The following is a 20,100-nucleotide window of genomic DNA, read 5'->3' on the forward strand; positions in this document are numbered from 1 at the left end:
TCCCTGTATCTGTCTCCTTCTCCTTCATTATTGTCTCGCTGTCGGTGTCAGACAGACACCCAGCGCAGTGTAAATGTCAGAGCTGTTTGTCAAAAGTGAATTATTAATGATGACATGCTGAAAAGCAGTTTCTTTGCCACAAAACCATGTGTCCATCAAGCAACAAGCGGAACAGAGAATGCCATATTACTGTGATTACATCCTGGGCAGCGTTGTGAAGAATGTTCGCTCCCTGGTTCTGCAGTAATGTTTTCATTTCATTCAAACTGGTCTGGTTGTTTCATGGAGGGAGTAGAGGATCGCATTAAATGATCAACTGAATCACTTCTGCAATAATTGAACAGTTTTTTTTCCTTTAGATTCTGTCTATTTTCATGTTTTTGGACACTGGTCGTGCAGATGATGGTCACATTGACACAGGAAGATTTTAAATCCTGAAGATGTGTAATCTGATGGCGAATTCTGATCTTGATTGAATGTTGTTCTCGGATGCAAATCAAAGGCAGTGCAATGATAGGAAAGAGTTTGTAATTGCAGCAAGGAGGAACCGAATCCGATGCAGATGGAAGTGATGTGAACTTGTACAACAAGGGTGTTTATCTATCTTTGTGTTACTCTCAATTCAATTAATTATTAAAATAATTTTTCTGTATGGCTATTGCAAAGGGACTATTCTATATTATCTTCTGTTATGTCCTTCATGTGGTCTTCATGTCATCTGTCCTCTAGCTGCTGGACTCTGTTGGTGAAATTAGTGCACCATTTAAATAAAGTGAAAGAAAAATTAAAGCTAGACTAATGCTTTGAGGTCTTCGTGACATTGGCTTGCAGTCCTAACTTTTCATGTTCGGCATGTTCATTTGCTGTGCTGGTATTACAGAAAGTACTTGACAGATGGAAAATGATTAATTTTGATGCGTTGGTGACTCCAGATAAAAAGTAAAAAGATTCTCAAAGAAAATTATGCACCTTAATTTTGAAACCATCAGTTACTGACTCATGCCGTGAGCAGAAAGGTTCAACAGAAACCACAAATTTATTTACAAAATGAAGCGATTATCCGTGTTTGAGATGTTAATTGATACATTCCAGTAAAAGATCCATAGAGGTAATGTTCTGAGAAACATTAAGGTATGTAATAAATTTCTATAAAATCAAGAGCCAAGGTAGAAGCAGGAGACTAACCTTTTCATTTTGTCTCATTTTTTCAGAAACTGAAATTGAAGACAGCACAATTACATCCTCAAATCCAAAAAAGAATGAATGTTTTTTTCTGTTATTATCTGTTTACATACAAAAAAGAGTAAATGGTTACTAAAAGTGGCCTTAATAACTGTTGTAAAGCAATTGTCTGACAGGTGATAACTTAAAAAAAATGCTTTTTGAGGATTGCATTTTTTAGTTTCTTTCTTTCTTTCTTTCTTTTTTATATTTTTCATGTTGAACCAACCTTTTGGGCACCGCAGTTGCACATGGCCTACATACCCATGAGATAGATGTTTCCCCATTCTTTGTTACCTCTTCTTCTGGTATAACAGCCTTGAATGTTACCCCCATACATCTTGGGGCTTTTGCCCTCCTTTGCAGCTCATCCCCTGAGGGAACTCTCGATGAAGTACGACTTCTGGGTCTTTCATGCAAAACCACATGACTGCTACTTTCAGATGTGTTAGTCTAGAAGCGAATGGTTCACAGCAGCCAGTATGTAGCTAGTTTAATGGCCTTTTTTTTTCTATTACCACATTTAAACAAAATTCTCATTTATCTTTTAAATATTCAGGATTTAAATGTGGTTTATCTTCAACCTCTGTAAAACGAGAGGCATTAAAAAACATCTAACTGACATAGAACTGCTTGAACCATGGTTGGGAATTGGATCATTTATTGATCCAGGAGGATTTCCTCTCAACATTTGTCAAAATACAGTAATTAAATGAACCAATAATGCTTTATCTATTTAAATTGAAAATTGGAATTGGAATTAAATCAGAAACATACAATTTTCCAAAGCATCTGATCGACTGAGATTAAAAGAAGCACTCATTTTCGCCCCTCCACACTGACCTGTTTGTTGAAACCATCCAGCACAAGGAGCAGCGTGACCTAACAACCTGGTTCCAACAACTCGTGCACACGCACATACAAACCCACACTCATGTAATGGTGTTTGTCTGGAGATGTGAAATCTTTCACCACAGAATCTGAAGTGGATTAGAAGGAAGAAAGAAGTGGTTGTTGATGTTCAGATTAGAAAACGTGAAATAACAAAAGGGAAACTCAATCTATCCATCCATCCATTTCCCCATTTATTATCCAGCCTTCTTCAATACCTTCTTTGTCCAGCTCAGGGTAGCAGTGGGCTTTTGCTGAGCCCTGCTGAGAATGAGTGAAAGGCAGGGCCACCCTGGACAGGTTACCATTCCATCACAGGGCAAACATATGGAACAGAACATAAGAGACTATCCTTTATTGGGCGGGGCCAGTTTTCTTCCTTCTCTAATCTGTCACCAGCTCCTCGGTTTTGCTGGTTTTCACCAGGAAGTTCTTGATTGAACATCAGGCTGTAAACATCTGGATCTCCTCCCTGTACACTGTCTCTTCACGGCCAGAGATGACGCCTTTACCTTAACGATGATGTTTGAGAAGCGACACAGTCGTGTGCGTGAAGAGCATACAGGGGAGCCCACACTGAGTCTTTTGGATGTGCAGGAGATCTGATGAAAAACCCTTGCATTTTTTAAGCCGCTGTGGACTCTGTCACACCTGCCTTGTGTTGTTTTCAGCCAGCTGGTTTTCCACCTTCGTTTCCTTATGATAATTAAACACGTTGACCTCATTGTTTACAGTGATATTAATCATGCTGTTCTGAATATAGGATATTATTTCTAAACAGTCCTGCAGCTGGTTGAGTTCTCCATTGGACCAGGTTTTCTCAGTTCTATTGGCTGGTCTGATCCTTTTCCTGACACTGCTGTTGGCTGGGACACAAAACAACAAGTGGCCAGACTTGCCCAAGTAGGATATAGATTTCATCTTTTACGCCTCCTTGAAATTCGTGGAGGCTCGGTTGAATGTGTTGTTGCCCATTACCCAAATTTGCACTTATGTAAATATTCGTCAGACAGGCCTGATTAAAATCCCTTGCAACAATGAAGACACCTACAGGATGAGCCTTCTGCTATCTGCATATCACATCATGGAGTTTAGAGAGAGCCTTGCTAACGTCAGTGAACTTGGCAGATAAATAAAGTCTGCACCCAGCAGTCAGTCACGCAGACAAACAGACAACCACACAACTGCAGACACAACCACACACACACACACAGTCACTTTTGAACCACTGATTCACCAAGTGTCAATAGACTTTAAGAAACTGTGGAATGTGAGCAAAAAAATGAAACAAAACAACAATTACAAAGAGAGGACAGCGTGCAAACTCTTCACAGAAAGGGCTGAAACCATGGAATAGAACCAAGGATAGTCTTACTTTTAGAGAAGCGTTCTAAAGCAATTCATTTAAAATGCTTTCTAATTAAAATATTCAGTGATATGTGGGAATGGCCTTCTTGTACATATTTATCACCTCTGGTTTTAAAATTTGTACAAATATGTGAGTGTATTGGGAAATGTGGTTTGTTTATGTGTTTTGTGCATAAATGCTGAGCTAGGGCTACCTTTTTTTTTTCTACATTAAAATCCTGACACTCTGATGGCAAATCAGTGTGGATGCTGTTGTACACTTTGAATACGCCAGTAATTCTTTCATTCAAAGCTTCGGATTTAAATATCAAAGATGACTGTGCTCTGCTCAGAGAGTTCAATGCTGTTAGCTTAGCAAATAATACCTTTGTAGTGCAACAGGATTTCTTTCAGCTGCTGATGCTTTCAAGCCAATTTAGCAGTGAGCCCTAGATATTGAAATTGCTTTTTGGCCCCTAGTTTGAGACTACATTTCAATGATGGGTTGGGTTATATGTGGTCAGCATCACTATCCACACATTAGACTTTGTCGTGACTAATATCCGAGAATGCAAGCCAAGAGACACACCTGAAGTATGTGAGAGAAATTCATCACCCCCTTTCCTCCCCATACCAGAGGGAGGCCAAATGCTGCAGTGGCCTGACTTATGTTGCTTCAGGAGGAAGTAGTTCTGACAAATGGGGTGAAGGATGCTGGGTAAGCAAACTGAGTCATCATCAATATCAAACCCAGCAGCAAACGGTGATTTGAGTGTTGTTTCTGTGACACCTGCTGGAGCTGCAGAGAACTGTCTGATGTTCAGCCTCATTCATGAAATGAATAAATGGTGTTTCTACTGTGCAGTGTGCCTCTGTTAATAGTGAGTAAATGCTGGATGTTAAAGAACGCATCAGAATCCAGCTGGAAAGACTCCCAATAGCGGGAGAGCTAATTATGATAGATATTATGAGCAGAGAAAGAAGGTGTCACCAAACCTATTTCATTTTTTAAGTTAAGCAATCATGAGAACATACAAACTGTGGAAGATATATTAAAACCTGGGCAAAACAGACACACATAGTACAGATTTGGAACATTTGTACAGATTTATGGATAGATTTATGCAAATTAGATATCAAACAAAAATAGGTAAATAGACAAATGGGGGTCACTAGAGATAATTACTATTATTGAACTGATCACAGTGATGAACTTTACTTCATATTAAATCAGTTTGCCATTAGTTTGCTCTTTTATATTTTTACGTCTTAATCCTGCCTCTTGCAAAGCTTTCTTTCTGTTAAGATTCTCCACAATTCTGATATCATGTCTTTTATTTGCAATTTTAGTCTGTACTTTGGTTGTCTCTTTTAGAGGGCAGTCAGGAGAATCTTTAACAAGTATTTGTCCTTTACAGATATATTGACTTCACATTAACTCAGGGGATTTGGGGAATACATACGCAATCTCTCTCAGAGAGCGACTGTATGCTGCTACGGAAAGGCCACAATTTAGTGCAACTGAAAAAGTTCTATATACGGTTTATTTTCAAACGGCTACACAGTCTCCAGCAGGTTTGTGCACTTTTAAAGTGCTCATTCTTAATTTAGTAGATGAAGGGATATTGGCTCTTTTTTCCTCAATTAAATTCTCTCCACTGACCCATCCATTATCACTTCCAATTAGTCCACGTGGAGGCACAGTGGCAGTATGGAGAGCAAAGAATCCAAGACACCCTTGTCTCCTGCATAACATCTACAGAGAAATAATCTCTCCAGCGTTTGGAGGAGGTCATGCCTGGCACACCTCCGGTGGGAGGTGATCAGGGGGGTCCTGCTCAGATGCCTGACCCATCTTAACTGGCTTTCTCAATGTGTTGGAGTATTCCCCCATGTTGAATCATTCCTGGACGGTCAAGCTCCTCACTTTATCTGAAAGATTTGTCCCCTAAGAATGTTATTCTTCAGTTGCACTCTACTGAACCTCTTTGATCAATGACAACAAATGAACAATGAGAGCTAATTAATTATTAGTCCACGTTTATCATTTCAAGACAAAATTGATGTGGTGTACGTGTGTGTGTGTGTGTGTGTGTGTGTGTGTGTGTGTGTACATTTGTTAAAATAACCATGTTTGGTTCATCAGAGGATGTTTCAGAATTCATTGTTTGGTGTTTTGATGCATCTCCAGTTGAGCTTGTCGACACAGTATGTTTCATGACTGGGAGCATTTGCTGCTCATGAGGCCATTAGATATGATGATGTGGGGATGCACCGAATGAAAAATTAAGTGCTCTCAATCTTCAGCTTTTGGAATAGTTTCTGTAATTGCAGTGTATTTGAATGCATGCTCACTAACAAATACACTTGCACTATTAAAATATTTAGTGCTTTGAGATTTTTAATGTTGTTTCTGTCTCGACATTTGTGGTTTATTTTTAATGTGTGTGCACTGTGATGCAGTTGATGGAATCAATGAGGAAAATACAGTCACAATTCGACTGGACATGGAATGTCACGAGGCAATTTCTCTTCTTTCTTCACCTTTGTTCTATTCTGGGTGCAAAGCATGCTTTTCTGAAAGTTGGGGCTACACTGCCATCTACCACCTTACCTGCCATTTACTTATAACCAACCAGTCTTCACACAGCCCTGTGGTAAATTTACGGCTGCCTGTTGACAGTATTGATCTGTGTAGCTGCCAGTTCCATTATTAATGTTCCCTTCACTGTGATTTTGAGCCAGACAGATATATGAAGGAATGGATGGTTTAATTTTTTAAAATGAAATAGCTGCCATGCTGAAATGATGAGAAATTTGTTATTCATAGACTTTTTTTTTTCTAAGGCCACCTCATTCCTTTTCATTGTATAATATGACAGATCTCAATGTTTTTCTGCTTGAATTGTGGAACAAAAAAAACAAAATGTCTTCTGAAATCAAACCAACCAAAAACAGATAATACACTCTTCACACACACACACACACACACACACACACACACACACACACACACACACACACACACACACACACACACACACAATGTAAGTAATTTACAATTACTATAGAAATTATTCAGTTGAGTTCTGTCCTTCAAACTTCGTTTTTCAGTAACGTTTATTTGAAAGGTTAAGTCTATAAATGCGTTTTCTTTTCTTATAGCATTTACTTTGTCCACTTAATATACTGTAGTACCTCTGCTTGTCGCTAGATGGTGACAACATCTCAGCATACGCGCAGCCCCGCTCTGATTGGGGGTCATTCACTTTGCACTGCTTATTGACACTCTCATAGCACAAGGGTTTTTACAATAAAATAACTTTATTTTATTTTTAATGTTAAGAAAGGATCATTCACGCCTGAAAATACTACGATTTAATTTGCTCAAGGGATTTTATGTTGTCTGTAAGACAAACACATCATAAATGTTGGGCAACTATACTTTAGCTGTTGAAATATGTTATAAGTGAAGCTAGAATATCTCCCTTTAACATAACCCTAAACACACATTTTTTTTAATTTATCTTGGTGAGAAATCAGCCATTTCTTTGAATCAGCAGTGCAAATGTAGATCACTTGTCGCCCAACTGTTGCTTTTGTTGCCTTAAATTTACAGCGTGTTTAATACCTGGTGAGCTACATAATGGTCTAAAGAGTTGCTTGTGTGGGGACAATGAACATAACTCACCTCCTTGCAGGCAGTGATGATTTATATAGGTCACGCCATAAAATCTAGGGTTACAGTGACAGCTTCACAGGGCTGGGAATAGGGCCATGTCAATTCAGTTGCTAGGAAACAAGTAGGAGGAAGACAACAGTGGAAGGCAGAAATCTGGGTTGGGTGAAGAGACAGGGGGGAGAGGGTGAGACAGCTGGAGACATAGAGGCAGATGAGAGCAAGACTGAAAGGAAGCAACAGAAAAACAGGCAGAAAAAATTGTGCCGCAGGGTAAATGTATTTCATCATGTTTCCTGTGGGCACTGATCAAGGCCAGAAAAGAAACCGACAGTGCTGCTATTTCCATGCTGTGTTCATACAGAGAGTCCAAACCCACGAGTAATTATTCCTGTTTCTATGATCAAAAACACTGTCTCAGAGTAAAGCCCACAAATTCAAATGGTTACTCCTGTACAGTGCGTCATTAACACACAGACACACACAAAAGTCCTCTCATGTTCCAACCATTACCATCTCAATGAAGCTAAATATAGTCCAATCCCCCAGCCCCTTCATCTTGCAACATCAATAGGTCTGGCTTTGTCGTCCGTCGGTCTTTTTGTGATTGACCCAAGCTTTTCTGTGTCACGCTGAAATCTGGGCTCCGGCTCACCAAACTGACCCAGTATCACAGTTATTTTGGGGGAAGCATTCTCAATCCATTTTATATTCCTGTTTTTTTTCCAGACCAGGGCTGCAGGGAACTAAAGCCAATCAGACCAAACACTGTGCAATAGGCCAAAGATGCTCAGGACAATTTGTCTTGCCATATAAGGGCTAATATACACAATCACACATACAACTAATTTAAAGCCAATGAATGTAACAAAACCTGCATCTGGATTGTGGGACAAACAGATACTGTTGGTCGAGGTTTTTGAACTATTTCACATATTGATGACAGTTTGCAGAGATAACCACTGCATTATATTTCCACTTTAGGGGAATCTTTTATACCTTATAAGTGTAGTCCATCTACCGTTTACCTTTTGCCTTCTAATGCCTGAAGTGTCATTCCTAACATAAAGCAGTCATGTATGCAGGAATTCTTATACAAACACCTCCATGTGAAGGTGTGTTATCCTGGTATCACAGTCAGAATAATAGAACAATTACTGTCACTGTGTTTAGAAAATTTCATTTGCCCATAGGGATGCATTAGGCTGTATGGTGGCACAGCGGTTAGCTCTCTCACAGCAAGACGGTCTGGGCTCAAATACCAGCCGGGGCCTTTCTCTGTGGAGTTTGCATGTTCCCCCAGTTTGTGTTGGTTTCCTCCTCTGTCCACAGTCCAAAAACATGAATGGGAGATTAACTGGTGGCCCTAAGTTTCCCTTAAGTGTGGATGTGTGTGTGTGTGTGTGTGTGTGTGTGTGTGTGTGTGTGTGTGTGTGTGTGTGTGTGTGGGTGTGTGTGTGTGTGTGTGTGTGTGTGTGTGTGTGTGTGTGTGTGTGTGTCCATCGCTCTGCTTGACCTGTGATGGACTGGAGACCTGTCCAGGGTGTATCATACCTTCACTCATACTTAGCTGGGACTGGCTATAAAGCCCCGCAAATCTGCACTGAATTAGTTGGGTGGTGTAGTAGTTGTATGGATGGAATAGGGTTATTTTTCCATCCACTATTATTTAGTTTGTCTAACACTGAACCAGTTGCATCCACTGTTCAGACTGACTGCAGGGGCAGATTGTTTTTTGTGGAGATACATTTACGACCAGCACATGATTATAGTGCTATGAGGCAAATCCATGAAATGATACGCAACAGATCTGACTTCACTTCAGACATGATGCTTGCTACATTTCCAAAAGTGAAAAAAAAAAAAAAAAAGACATTAAATTCAGCTTAAAATTGAATAAACTGGAATCCTCTCTATGGAAGTGATATATGAGTAAACAACAGCTCTTATCCAGTGTTTTCACACTTTCTGGCAAAGGATCTGCCTGTATATAATCAGTTCAGTCTTGAAGATTCTGCATCTCCTATTATTGCACATATATTTTTGGAAAATCTTGTTAAAAAAACAGGGAAGAATGAAAGTGTTCTTAATACCTTTTTTTTCTTTGGTTTGCCTCAAAAGAACAGGTGCAAATAGACACAGGTAAAAGAAAGAGCCTGTGCTGGGGAAGAAAAATTTAATCAGGGAGTTTCCCTCAGGGCCATGCACAGAGAAAGACGGAAAGCAGTACTCAAAATAGAGGAACGCAACATCAGAAGCAGGGAGTCAACGACTGATGGCTTTGTGGTATTTAGTTCTCAACACAAAGTTGAATTTGATGTTTACTGAGCTGCCACTTTGCACAAATAAAGCTCTTATAACACAGAGATGAATTTGCTAATAAAGGCAGCTGTTGTGAATTAGCGGTCAAACCAATGTCAACATGAAGTTTTCTTTCATTCTCCACAAAGCAACAAAACTTTACTTAATCAACGGTTAAAAAAGACAAAAAAAAATAATATTTAGCTTCCATGTATTATTATTGTTTCACTTTCTCTCCAGCAAGATTTAAACATTTTCATTGCTGCCTCTCAGTACAGTTTGTGCACCCACTCTGCTGTCATTGTAGATGCTGTGGAATATAATTTACATTATTTCCTTTCCTACCAACTTTCCCGATGACGTGCTTGGTTATATTTGAAACCATCCCTCGGAAAACCCCTTACAAATAACCTGTATCTAATTTATCTAACATAGCCTCTTTTGATTGTCTGAATCAGCTGCACAAACCCTGATGTGAGGCAAAAAATTAAAAATGTAATGATACATATATATATATATATATATATATATATATATATATATATATATATATATATATATATATATATATATACATTTCATTCTTCTAATGATTAATGTACACTTTTGGCATCAGTATTGATTTTGTCTTCAATTCCTGGATCATTGCTTACATTGAGTGTAGCACCTGCTCTGATATGAACGCAAACCTTCCTTAGATAATTGGTAAATAGAAATTAAGCTGATTTTTGATCCCTTATTTTTTCACAGCTAATATTAGTTTTACTGTTTGAAGTAAACTCCACAGTGACTAGAAATCAATGCATTGTCCCAACAAGGACAGCTGCACAAACGTGCACATTTATATGCAGAGATGCTGCTGAACATATGAAAAAACCACACGTTCCTGCTCACATCCCAGGCCGTATGTGAAATCTTCACATTATGTCTCAGCAGATCTCTTGTTGCTATAGAGACAGTAAGGGTAGTGTCAGGTAGCAAACAGTTTGATGCATGGTTTCACTGTCGAGAATCCAAAATTTCCAAATAAATTTTGGCTCCTAAAATGGATTGAATAGAACAGTAAAATTCACAAAATGGTCAGTTTATAAATCCTGTTCCACAATGTTTCTCATATAAAATATTCAAACAATGTTCACATGAGATTACAACAAATTTCAAACTAAACTGGCCTCTTAAACTTATACCTAATTATGAAAATGTGTATGCTCCCTGAAATTAATGAATGAAATTAAGAAATTTGCACTCTCACAGTAGTTATGAAACTCTTGTGACATGTTGACATGTGATGATTGTATTGCCTGCGTGTGTTTTGATCAGCTCTTTCATAGCTGCACAATAGAAAGCTCCTCCCAGGGCTGTCATCAGCTGTGTTCTCTACACTGATGAAAATGTGTTGACATCTCTCAGACACACACTCAGATTCATCATCTGACGTCTCTTTCTGTCTGTCAGTCTCACTACATGATGCAGATAATTTGTTGTTCACTAGATTAGCGGAAACCACTTACACTGACAGTACCTGGTGTTTGGTATGAGATTAATTGTCCACTTCTGTTTTCCTCCAGCTCTTCACCTTCATGTGTGCATTTTAAACTGATGACTTACATGTAAAAAAACAAAACAAAAACAAAATTAATGCTGGACAAAAAAGAGAAATATACTTACATACTTATCATTCATTGTTAGCTACATTGAATAAATTATCAACTTTGACGTTATCATTTCAATACCAAAAAGTTAAAAACCTCCAATTTCTTAATATTGTATGTTTTTTTCTAACTTAAAGATTAAACTGCTGAATATTAAAGAAAAAAAAAGAAGAGTTCATTTGTTCAGTGTGGGATAGTGTATCTCTGTCTATGATTTAATATTAATATTAATACTTTGGTCTTGTGTGTGCTGCATTTCTATTTTGTAAAGTGTTTGTTGCCATACTGTTTGTGAATTTTATATTTTTATCATCCTTGAGCAGCAGAATTTGCCTGGTACTGCCTGACAAATGTGTCATCCATTTATTTGTTTTCTCCACAGTGGTTCTGAAATAATATTTGATAACTGTTGACTTGTGCATGAAAAATGCCTTTTGACATCTTGATGGTCAGTTTGTTGTAGATCTGTCATCATAATCCTTTTTGAAACTAAGAGCCACTTAAAGGATACTGAGTAACACAGAGAGCTGCTTGGTACAGACAGGCGTGATTTAAGCTGCACCGTTTATTCTTATTGATAATATGTGAAAAAGCACAGACAGTTAAATATAGTGCATTGTTCCACATGAGCCATTGCAGTACACATTTTACACTCACACACCCATCCATACATTTTTTTTTAAACCGGTGGTGGTTTAACCCCACTTGGGGTTCAGTGTATTGCCCAACAGCCAACAAGAAATGTTGATTTAACCACCAATGTTAGGATTATAAGATAACCTGCTCCACCAGCTGAACAACAACCACTTCCTTTTAAAAGTAATAGAAAGGACATATTGAAACATGGCTTCTTTTTCTCTTCAACTCAATGTAAGCATTTCAGAATTCTTTACACAAATCTATTTATTCTGTGTACATCTTCCTTTATAGATTTGGATGAATGAACACATTTGATGATTTTTGTCCAGATCCTCTGCTGTTACAGGTGAGAAGTACAATAATGAGCAGGTTTCAGGTACTTGTATGACAGGTATCTCCGTTCACATGCTCTATAATTGAATTTGAATCTTTGCCCACACTCAGTGGCAGCAGCTCTCATTACCAGAGCTCCAACAGTCAACCTGCTGTTGAGAGAGAGAAAAAGTACGCGTGTCAAGTCTACATTTCTCTGCGAGAGTTTTGCAAGATTCACATCTTGTACATCTAGAAGATACTTCAGCACTGACGACATGTCTACAAGGCCAAATCTGTCAAAGGTGTCAGATCTGCACCACCTTAATCATAGAAACTGTTGTAATGTTGAAGACTTAACTATGATTTTCAACATTGTTTTGTTGAGTAGCTTTTGGGAAAACAAAGAACAATACAACCAAAAATAGTCATGGTAGGAGTTTTTTTATTTTTTATTTTTGCATGTATCTGCGAAAGAATTTCTTTTCAGTGTTTTATTTTCTGTTTTTTTCTGCTGTTTTTTTTCCAATAAATATGTGTTAGCGTTAGTGTTTTCTAAGGACCTGTAGGGCAGAGGGTGGGGCATGTGATGGGGGTTTGGGAGTCTGTTGAGAATAGTGTTTGAATTATTTACCATCTTTTGTCAATTTGTCCTATTGATCAGTATGAAGACTGTTGAAGAGATGTTCCACACAGCATTATAACTTCATAAATATTAATTCATAATTCATAATATTAGGTTGATTATGCCTCCTCGGTTATGTTGTTCTCAACAGCTACTTCTTCAGTCCATTTAGTAAACTAAATCAGCAAAACCACAAAACACTTAAGCACTGCAAATCAATAATTTTATTTTCTCATTGGGATTCATCACGTTTATTTGATGTTGAAATATCTTCAAAGTGTAATTATGGACATAAAAGAAGTCTTGTTGTATCCTGAAGTGCCTAAATGTTTTATAATTTTGTTCAATTCTTAAAATACAACAGTGATGGCTGCTTTACACAATAATTGACATTACTTAATTTATTGGACTAATAAAACACAAAACTATCATTGTGTTAAAATACCAACAGATATTTTAAATAATAAAAACTTCTGTATTTAGAATGTTTCACAATGTTGAAAAGAATGATTCCGTAATAACTAACAGAGTGTGTGTGATTGAAGTTTGTTGTACACTCGGTAAACTTGTGGTTCTGTGTAAATCTCAGCTTTAAAACATGGGGAATTTGGATTCAGCAACAAATCTTCAATAGAAAACAATAAATACATCAAACAATAATATAACAGCAACACTTTTGTTTTTGCTTTTTATTTTTCCTGAACTGAACTCACAGCTCTAAGGCTTTTTCTGTGTACACAAAAGGCCTATTTCTTTCAAATGTTTTTCACAAATGTGTCTAGATCTGTGTTTGTGAGCACTTCTCCTTTACCAAGGTAACCCCTATATGTTATGATGACAATGTTACCGAAGATGGACACCAGGATTGTCCTTTCGTGATTCTTATTAATTGCATCCTCCAAAGTCATGTTTCTGATTTGACCATGACAAACATTTATTCCAGTCATCCTTTTCTTTATTTACCCCATCGCTGTTAAAAATCCCACAAAATAATATATTTTATTCTAAAAAGTAACCCAAAAAAATCTATGAAAAAATATCTTCTTGACCCCCACCAAGTTATACAGCCGAGGACCACCCCTCTCTGAAATACACTGGTGTAAATGGATCATTTTTCTGAGCACCCACCCCTCATTATGGAGCGCAATTACAGGGTTTGAGCCCTATGATTACTCAGAGATGCTTATTCACATTGTATTGAGTCTCTTTTTTGGCGCTGATTCTTTCACTTTTGTTTACTCCCCTGCAGTTGTGAAGCGTGACTGTCATTCATTTCTCTCTCAGCGATGCGTGACCATGCAGACTGAAGGACACAAGTAGAACATCAATTTAGAACTTGTTCATGTGGCTTTTCCACAGTCACACATGCAATGCCATGGAAAACTTTCATTATATGTACACGAGCGCGCGCACACACACAATATATGATGAAACAAGAGCACGTTGTCTAATTAATGTGGGTGCCGATGAAGCAGACACACTCTTGAGATACTCTTTAATTGTTTTTTTCAAGTGATACACTAAGATTGGGAAAGGCATGTGATTATTCATTACATGGGGACTTTGATTCTGTTTACCTCTTCGTTCGTGTTGTTTTCTCAGTGCACGGTTTGTTAACTCCGCGCACAGGGTTGAAGGAGAGCCGTGTCGCATTTTGGAGACAGTGTTGTGCTCGCTTCTCTTCTGCTCCACTGCAGACACATTGGAGACGCTTCCTGCTTTATCCTGCCGAACATCAGAGGCGCTGCTTTCTTTTTCCGTGCGTGACGCGCGGTTGACAGCGCGCGTTTTTGCGGGAGGCGGGTGCTGTGGGGCAAACAAAGTTTTTTTTTTTTTCTCACCCTCCCCCTCTCCCCCCAATCGTGCTCTCACACGCGCAGTAAGAAGATAGTGTGCTCCTGATTGGTGATCATCATCAGAGAAGGGCAGAGAACAGACAGAACTGATGTGCTCTGAATGAGTCTGTGGATTGGACTATTTTAAACCCCATGGATCAGCCCGCTCTGCGTTTCGCTCAGGGGACTGAGGATGGCTGAAGGCGTGACCTGTTGCAGCTCCTGTTTGAGATTTTAATGTTTGCTTGAAGAGGGAACGGAGCAAAATGAATGACTTTTCACCGTTTCTATTGAAGGAACGGATGGCTAAATGAGAAGTTGCATTACTTTTCGGATTTCTGCTTTGTTTTGTTTCTCTTTTTACACACAGGAACCGTTTTAACCAGGGGACCGATTGATTTTGAACTTTAGTGGCACGCATCGCGGTGTTTATACCATTAACCTGAGGATGGACTGAAACTGGATTTTGCCATATTGACGCTGTCACACGGAGCACGGCGCCGCGCCCTGCTCCCCTCGCCGTTCTCATCCCCTTTTGTCTCCCGTGTGGTTTATTTTTAACAGAATGGCCCGTTTCGGAGACGACGTCCCGGGCTTGTTGAGTTCAGGGGAAGGAGGGTCAGAGCGTAACCGGAACCGCGATGGAGCGGCTGTGTCTACAGGTGGCATCTCCCCAGCCTTCAAGCAAACCAAAGCGCAGCGTGCCCGCACCATGGCACTGTACAACCCCATTCCGGTCAGGGAGAACTGCTTCACAGTCAACAGGTCGCTCTTCATCTTTGGCGAGGACAACGTGGTCAGGAAGTACGCCAAGAAAATCATTGAGTGGCCATATCCTTTTCAGCTCCACGGTGAAAACACTCAGTTATAGGTGCAAAGAAAGTGGTGAGTAAACTGTTGTCCAGCTCGCAAACAAACCACAGTTACATTTCCAGATTCATCCCTCTCCTTGAATCCAGTTTATCTGTATCAAGACAACACTGCGTTTTTATTGGTGTTTTTTCCCCCCTTCTTATTAAGCTAGGATTAGGAATTTCCCTCATGTTTTGTTTCGCAATTGTTAATGGTGGAAATCAGCACCATGGACAGCGCACGTACTTCTTTTAGATGCAATAATTACAATTGTACTGACAGAATGCAGACACAAAAGAAGATAAAACTCCACACATAAAACACCTTGCCCTGAATTAAACCTGGGCTTCCTAGTTGTGATAGGATGATTCCAGGTTTCTCGGGGCTGACCCTATTCCAGACTACACATGGTAAGTCGAAGACTTACACCCTGGGATCAGCAACCTTTTTTTTTTTTTTTTTTTTTTTTTTTTTTTTTTAACTGTCGAAGTAACTTCAGGGTAAATTGAGAAATATGAAAACCTACTTGATATAAAATTCTTGAATAATTAGAATTTATAATAAAGTTTGAATGGGCACTGACGCTTTTTCAACATGCTGTGCAGGATATTCACAAAGTTCATATGGGCTGCCAGTCTGCCAGGTACCTGAGGTCACTGGTTGGCTATCCCCGGCATATAGGTTACCAGTCCATTAGAGGGACAACACACACACACACACACACACACACACACACACACACACACACACACACACACACACACACACACACACACACACACACACACACACCAATTCACTCATCTTTTATAAACACATTATCCAGTCCTTGCTGACATTGGACAGAGAGCAGGGTGCACTCTCGACGTATCATCTATATACTATATATCCTGGAATAATAGACAGCATGGCCACACTCACACCCACCGCAAATTTAAAGTCGCCAACTAACTGAATACGCTTGTCTTTAGGAGGAATTTTATGGACTCAGAGAGAAAACCCTAACAAGACAGATTTAAACAAGAAATATTTCTGCTGTGAGGCAACACAGCTTTTCACTGCCTCACAGTGACTACTTAATTACTGTAAGTTGCATGGTTTTACTGTTTTCTTGAACCATAGTTAGAGTGGTTAACCTTGGGCTATACATCAGTTGGGCATGAATTAGTTGTACCCTGCAGAAAGAGATTGGTTGTCAGAGTGGAAAGTGGTTTGGAAGATTTTTTATTTTACAGTCATAATACTTTTTAGACAGCATGATCTCAGCAACATCCGACAAAGTAACTGCCTCCAACGAACTCATTGTCTTATTGATAAGTTAAGCATGAACTAAACAGAACCAGTTGTGATGGCTGGGGGTTGCACATTTTCCTAAACTTGTCTACTACTTCTCTATTGATTCTAGCAAACATACAGTTAGGATTGGCTAAACTTAGAGTTAGATTGGACCAAGTTAAAATTTAAAGTAATCTCTTTGGATTTTCTAAGAGTGAAATGCTTCAAATGCTTTTACTTATTTCATGATGAATTACAGAGGCTTACTGTCATGACATAGCTCTCTGGAGTAAAAGCTGAAATACTGGCTTTCAATAAACATGTCTGCTTCGGTGACATCTTTCACTTTTACTGAAAGGTTGGAGACTGATATTGCTTCCTAATGATCAAGATGGTCACATACAAATCTCTGGTGCTTCTGGTGCTGCTCTACAGCTCTCCAGGTGTCTGGGCCAGGTGTGGCCTCTTCACTCACTATTGTTCAGCTGCATTCGCCAGCTTCCTGACTGACTGGCTGACCGTTCTACTGCTGCTTTCAAAAACCAAGCAAATAGAATGAGAGGGCTTCTGTTAGTGGTCGGTTGTTGCTCTCTCCAAATCTTCTCTTTATTTGACTGATTTAATATGGGAATTGAATTAAATTTCATTAAATTAATTCATTTGATAGGGTGAGTGGTCACCGAAATGGAGGGGGGAAAAAAGTCAGTTTGCCAAACAATCAAATTTTCATTTTTTTGTCCTTACACTAGAAAAGTGACAACATTCAGTCAGTTATTCAACATCTAAATAATTGTAAAGTTGGTTCATTACCACTACTGATAATATGACTGTAGCTACTGGTCCATTTCATGCTCCGCAGTAAGAATCCATTTGGCTTCAAACTGAAATATTTTGCTTATGCTGTTGTGGCCAGAGAGAAAGCATCCAGACAGAATAACCTCCAGCTTAATGTGCAGTTGTGGAGGGAGTGTCCTGTTACATCTAATGAGCTTGACTGTATCTGATTAACAAACATTAACAAGAATTATATGTAATGATGTCTGATCGCTGTGTCACATGCTATTACAACTCATCATTACTCACCGAGTCATACTTTATTGCATTGTTTTCTAATATGGTTTTGAGAGAGTGATGCTGAGCTGAGAGATACTGCATTCTTGTCTTTTTCCACTGTGGCCATGTTTGAAAGTGATGATTCAGGCATCACAAACACAGTAGCGTGCATAAATGTGCATAAGGGATGCGCAATATAAATATAAGCATTTGAACAATGTAAACACTGCATTTGAAGCCCCATAGTGACATATTGTCTCCACACTGCCTGTCATCAGCAATCATAAGCATCATGATGACGACAGAGTTACTCAATCCTCCTGATGTTTTGCTCAATTCCAAGCATTTCTGTTCCATTGTTGAAAATTCTTAAAAATGTTAATATATTTACAGAAATAACATAATTCCAGGAAATACTTGCACACTCTCTGGTGATTGCAAAGTTAAGGCCTCTCTTGTATCTGTTTAATCGGAAATTAGTTGAGAGAAGTAGAAAAGACAAGGGATAACAGTGCATACAGTCTGTCTGAAATAAAGCAGTTTGTCTCCCAACACTTCTAAATGTCACCAGTTAACATGTATATACACATGTCTCACGTTTCATTTGACCAAACTGAGGTTTTACATCGGGGATTATGTGCAAGGCTATTTCTTGGCCTGGTGCACTGAAATCCTGGAGCCTTGTCGTCATTGTGCTGTTGCCAGGCAACCGGCAGACCTTTCAGTAGTGATTTACACACACTGAATAAACTATTAAAATGATTTAAGATTGAAATTTGTAGATTAATTTATGGAGTGAATTATTTTGTGTTTTGAATGGTTATCTGCTTGGTTACTCTGTCTTAAAACTCAAAATTAATCATGACATCAGTTTAGATATTGCTAGTGTGTACATGCATATGCATGTTTAACTCTACGTGCATTTGCACGCACACGCAGACAGTTTTTTTTACGATTTTTAACTCATTAATCTTAGAAATTGAATGTATAAATAGAAAACACTGTGCAGCAAATAATTATATGTTGAGGAAGTGCAAGATCTTTTTTTTTTAACAAGTGGCATGATTTTATTGTTTTGTATTTTATTTACATTGATTGCCTTCAAGCCTACTACTGACTCTAGCCTCATTCTAGCCCTGAAACATATCTTCACCCCAAACTTCTTTCAGAATTTATTTAGTCCTCTGAAGAGATCAAATCGCCTGTAAACACATTTAGGTCCGCTGTTGTGCGGGGAGCCAATACCAGGAATACATAGTTACACACATGCTTGCATTCACACGTGCACAGCCACACACATACACATCTCAGCAAGACTTCTCATAAAGGTCAGCCTTTTGTTCAGAGCACAACTTGCTGCTGTCACCTCGCCGCAAGAGGCCTTTTTTCCCTTTGAGTGCTCAATTAACAGTAGACGATCAATTCAGGAATAATCCAGTGGCATCCCCAGTTGAAGGCACCATGGTATGTTTGTGAGTTTTATAAGAGTATATTTCACTATGTTTTGATATCTGACTGAGCAGCCTCTCTTGCATCTGTCTGTGCTTGTACAGCTGAGTAAGGCGCAGTTAAACATAAGTCTGCATAGATGTGTGAGTCTGACTGTCAGTGTACCTGCCTGAGGGTGCAGTCTGGTCCTGGCAGGGAAGAGGCAGGGCTAATGAAGCACACACTCTGACTTTAGTGTGGTAGGCCTGGTGAGGACCAGCAGCTGCTCCTCCTGTGTGATCCCCGCTGGGATCACCTGCTGTGGGAAGTTTCCCATTGAGAAGGTACGCCTCTAAATAATTGATAGTTGGATATAATAGTTTGTTTCATCACTGGTGCAAACAGAAATAATCATGCCAGAGCTGGTTAGCAGATTTTTAACATTCAAGTATAATACTGAGCAGCAGATTTATCTATGATTATGATAAACAGATCTCCCTCAATTGAGTTGGGATTGAAAATACCCAGAGTGGTGATTTATTTCAGGGCGTGTCAGACTGAATTCTCTGTGTATGCCTCTACAGTCAGCTTACAGTTGATGAAGGGTATTCATTTTAATCTAACTAAATTGCACCCTTGCCTGAAAAATAAAAATAGAAAATTATCTACATGGAAATGAACTACATGTCCCTGTTGGTGTGGTTCTCATTGCTCTTCATTTAATTTTAAATTATTGCTTGGGGCTGTATTTTTCTATAATATGTTTTGATTAGTAAAGTAAAAGTAACTGAGCTACCTCTGAATTTTCCCAAAAATTTAATATAGGTCTACATTTTCCTAGGACAGTCACACTAAGACATATGATGTTATGGCTGCTACTTAGTTTCCGATCACAGAGGTTTACACTGATCCAGCAATATATTAAAGCCACTGACAGGTGAATAATACAGACTGCCTCATTGCAGTGATGCTGTCAGAAGTTGGGTTATG

The 20,100-nt window shown here is 38.9% G+C and overlaps 1 protein-coding gene across 2 annotated transcripts in view; it reads left to right on the forward strand.

Annotated features, from left to right (window-relative positions):
- Positions 1-20,100, forward strand: part of cacna1ea (calcium channel, voltage-dependent, R type, alpha 1E subunit a) — a 108,515-nt gene that overhangs the window by 21,952 nt on the left and 66,463 nt on the right. For both annotated transcript variants that reach the window (XM_030082442.1, XM_030082443.1), the window contains one exon: positions 15,067-15,333. In XM_030082442.1, coding sequence (XP_029938302.1) covers positions 15,067-15,333 — 267 coding nt within the window. The remainder of the gene's footprint in view (positions 1-15,066; positions 15,334-20,100) is intronic.

Source organism: Salarias fasciatus, chromosome 23 (genome assembly GCF_902148845.1).
Source record: "Salarias fasciatus chromosome 23, fSalaFa1.1, whole genome shotgun sequence".
Lineage (NCBI taxonomy): Eukaryota > Metazoa > Chordata > Actinopteri > Blenniiformes > Blenniidae > Salarias > Salarias fasciatus.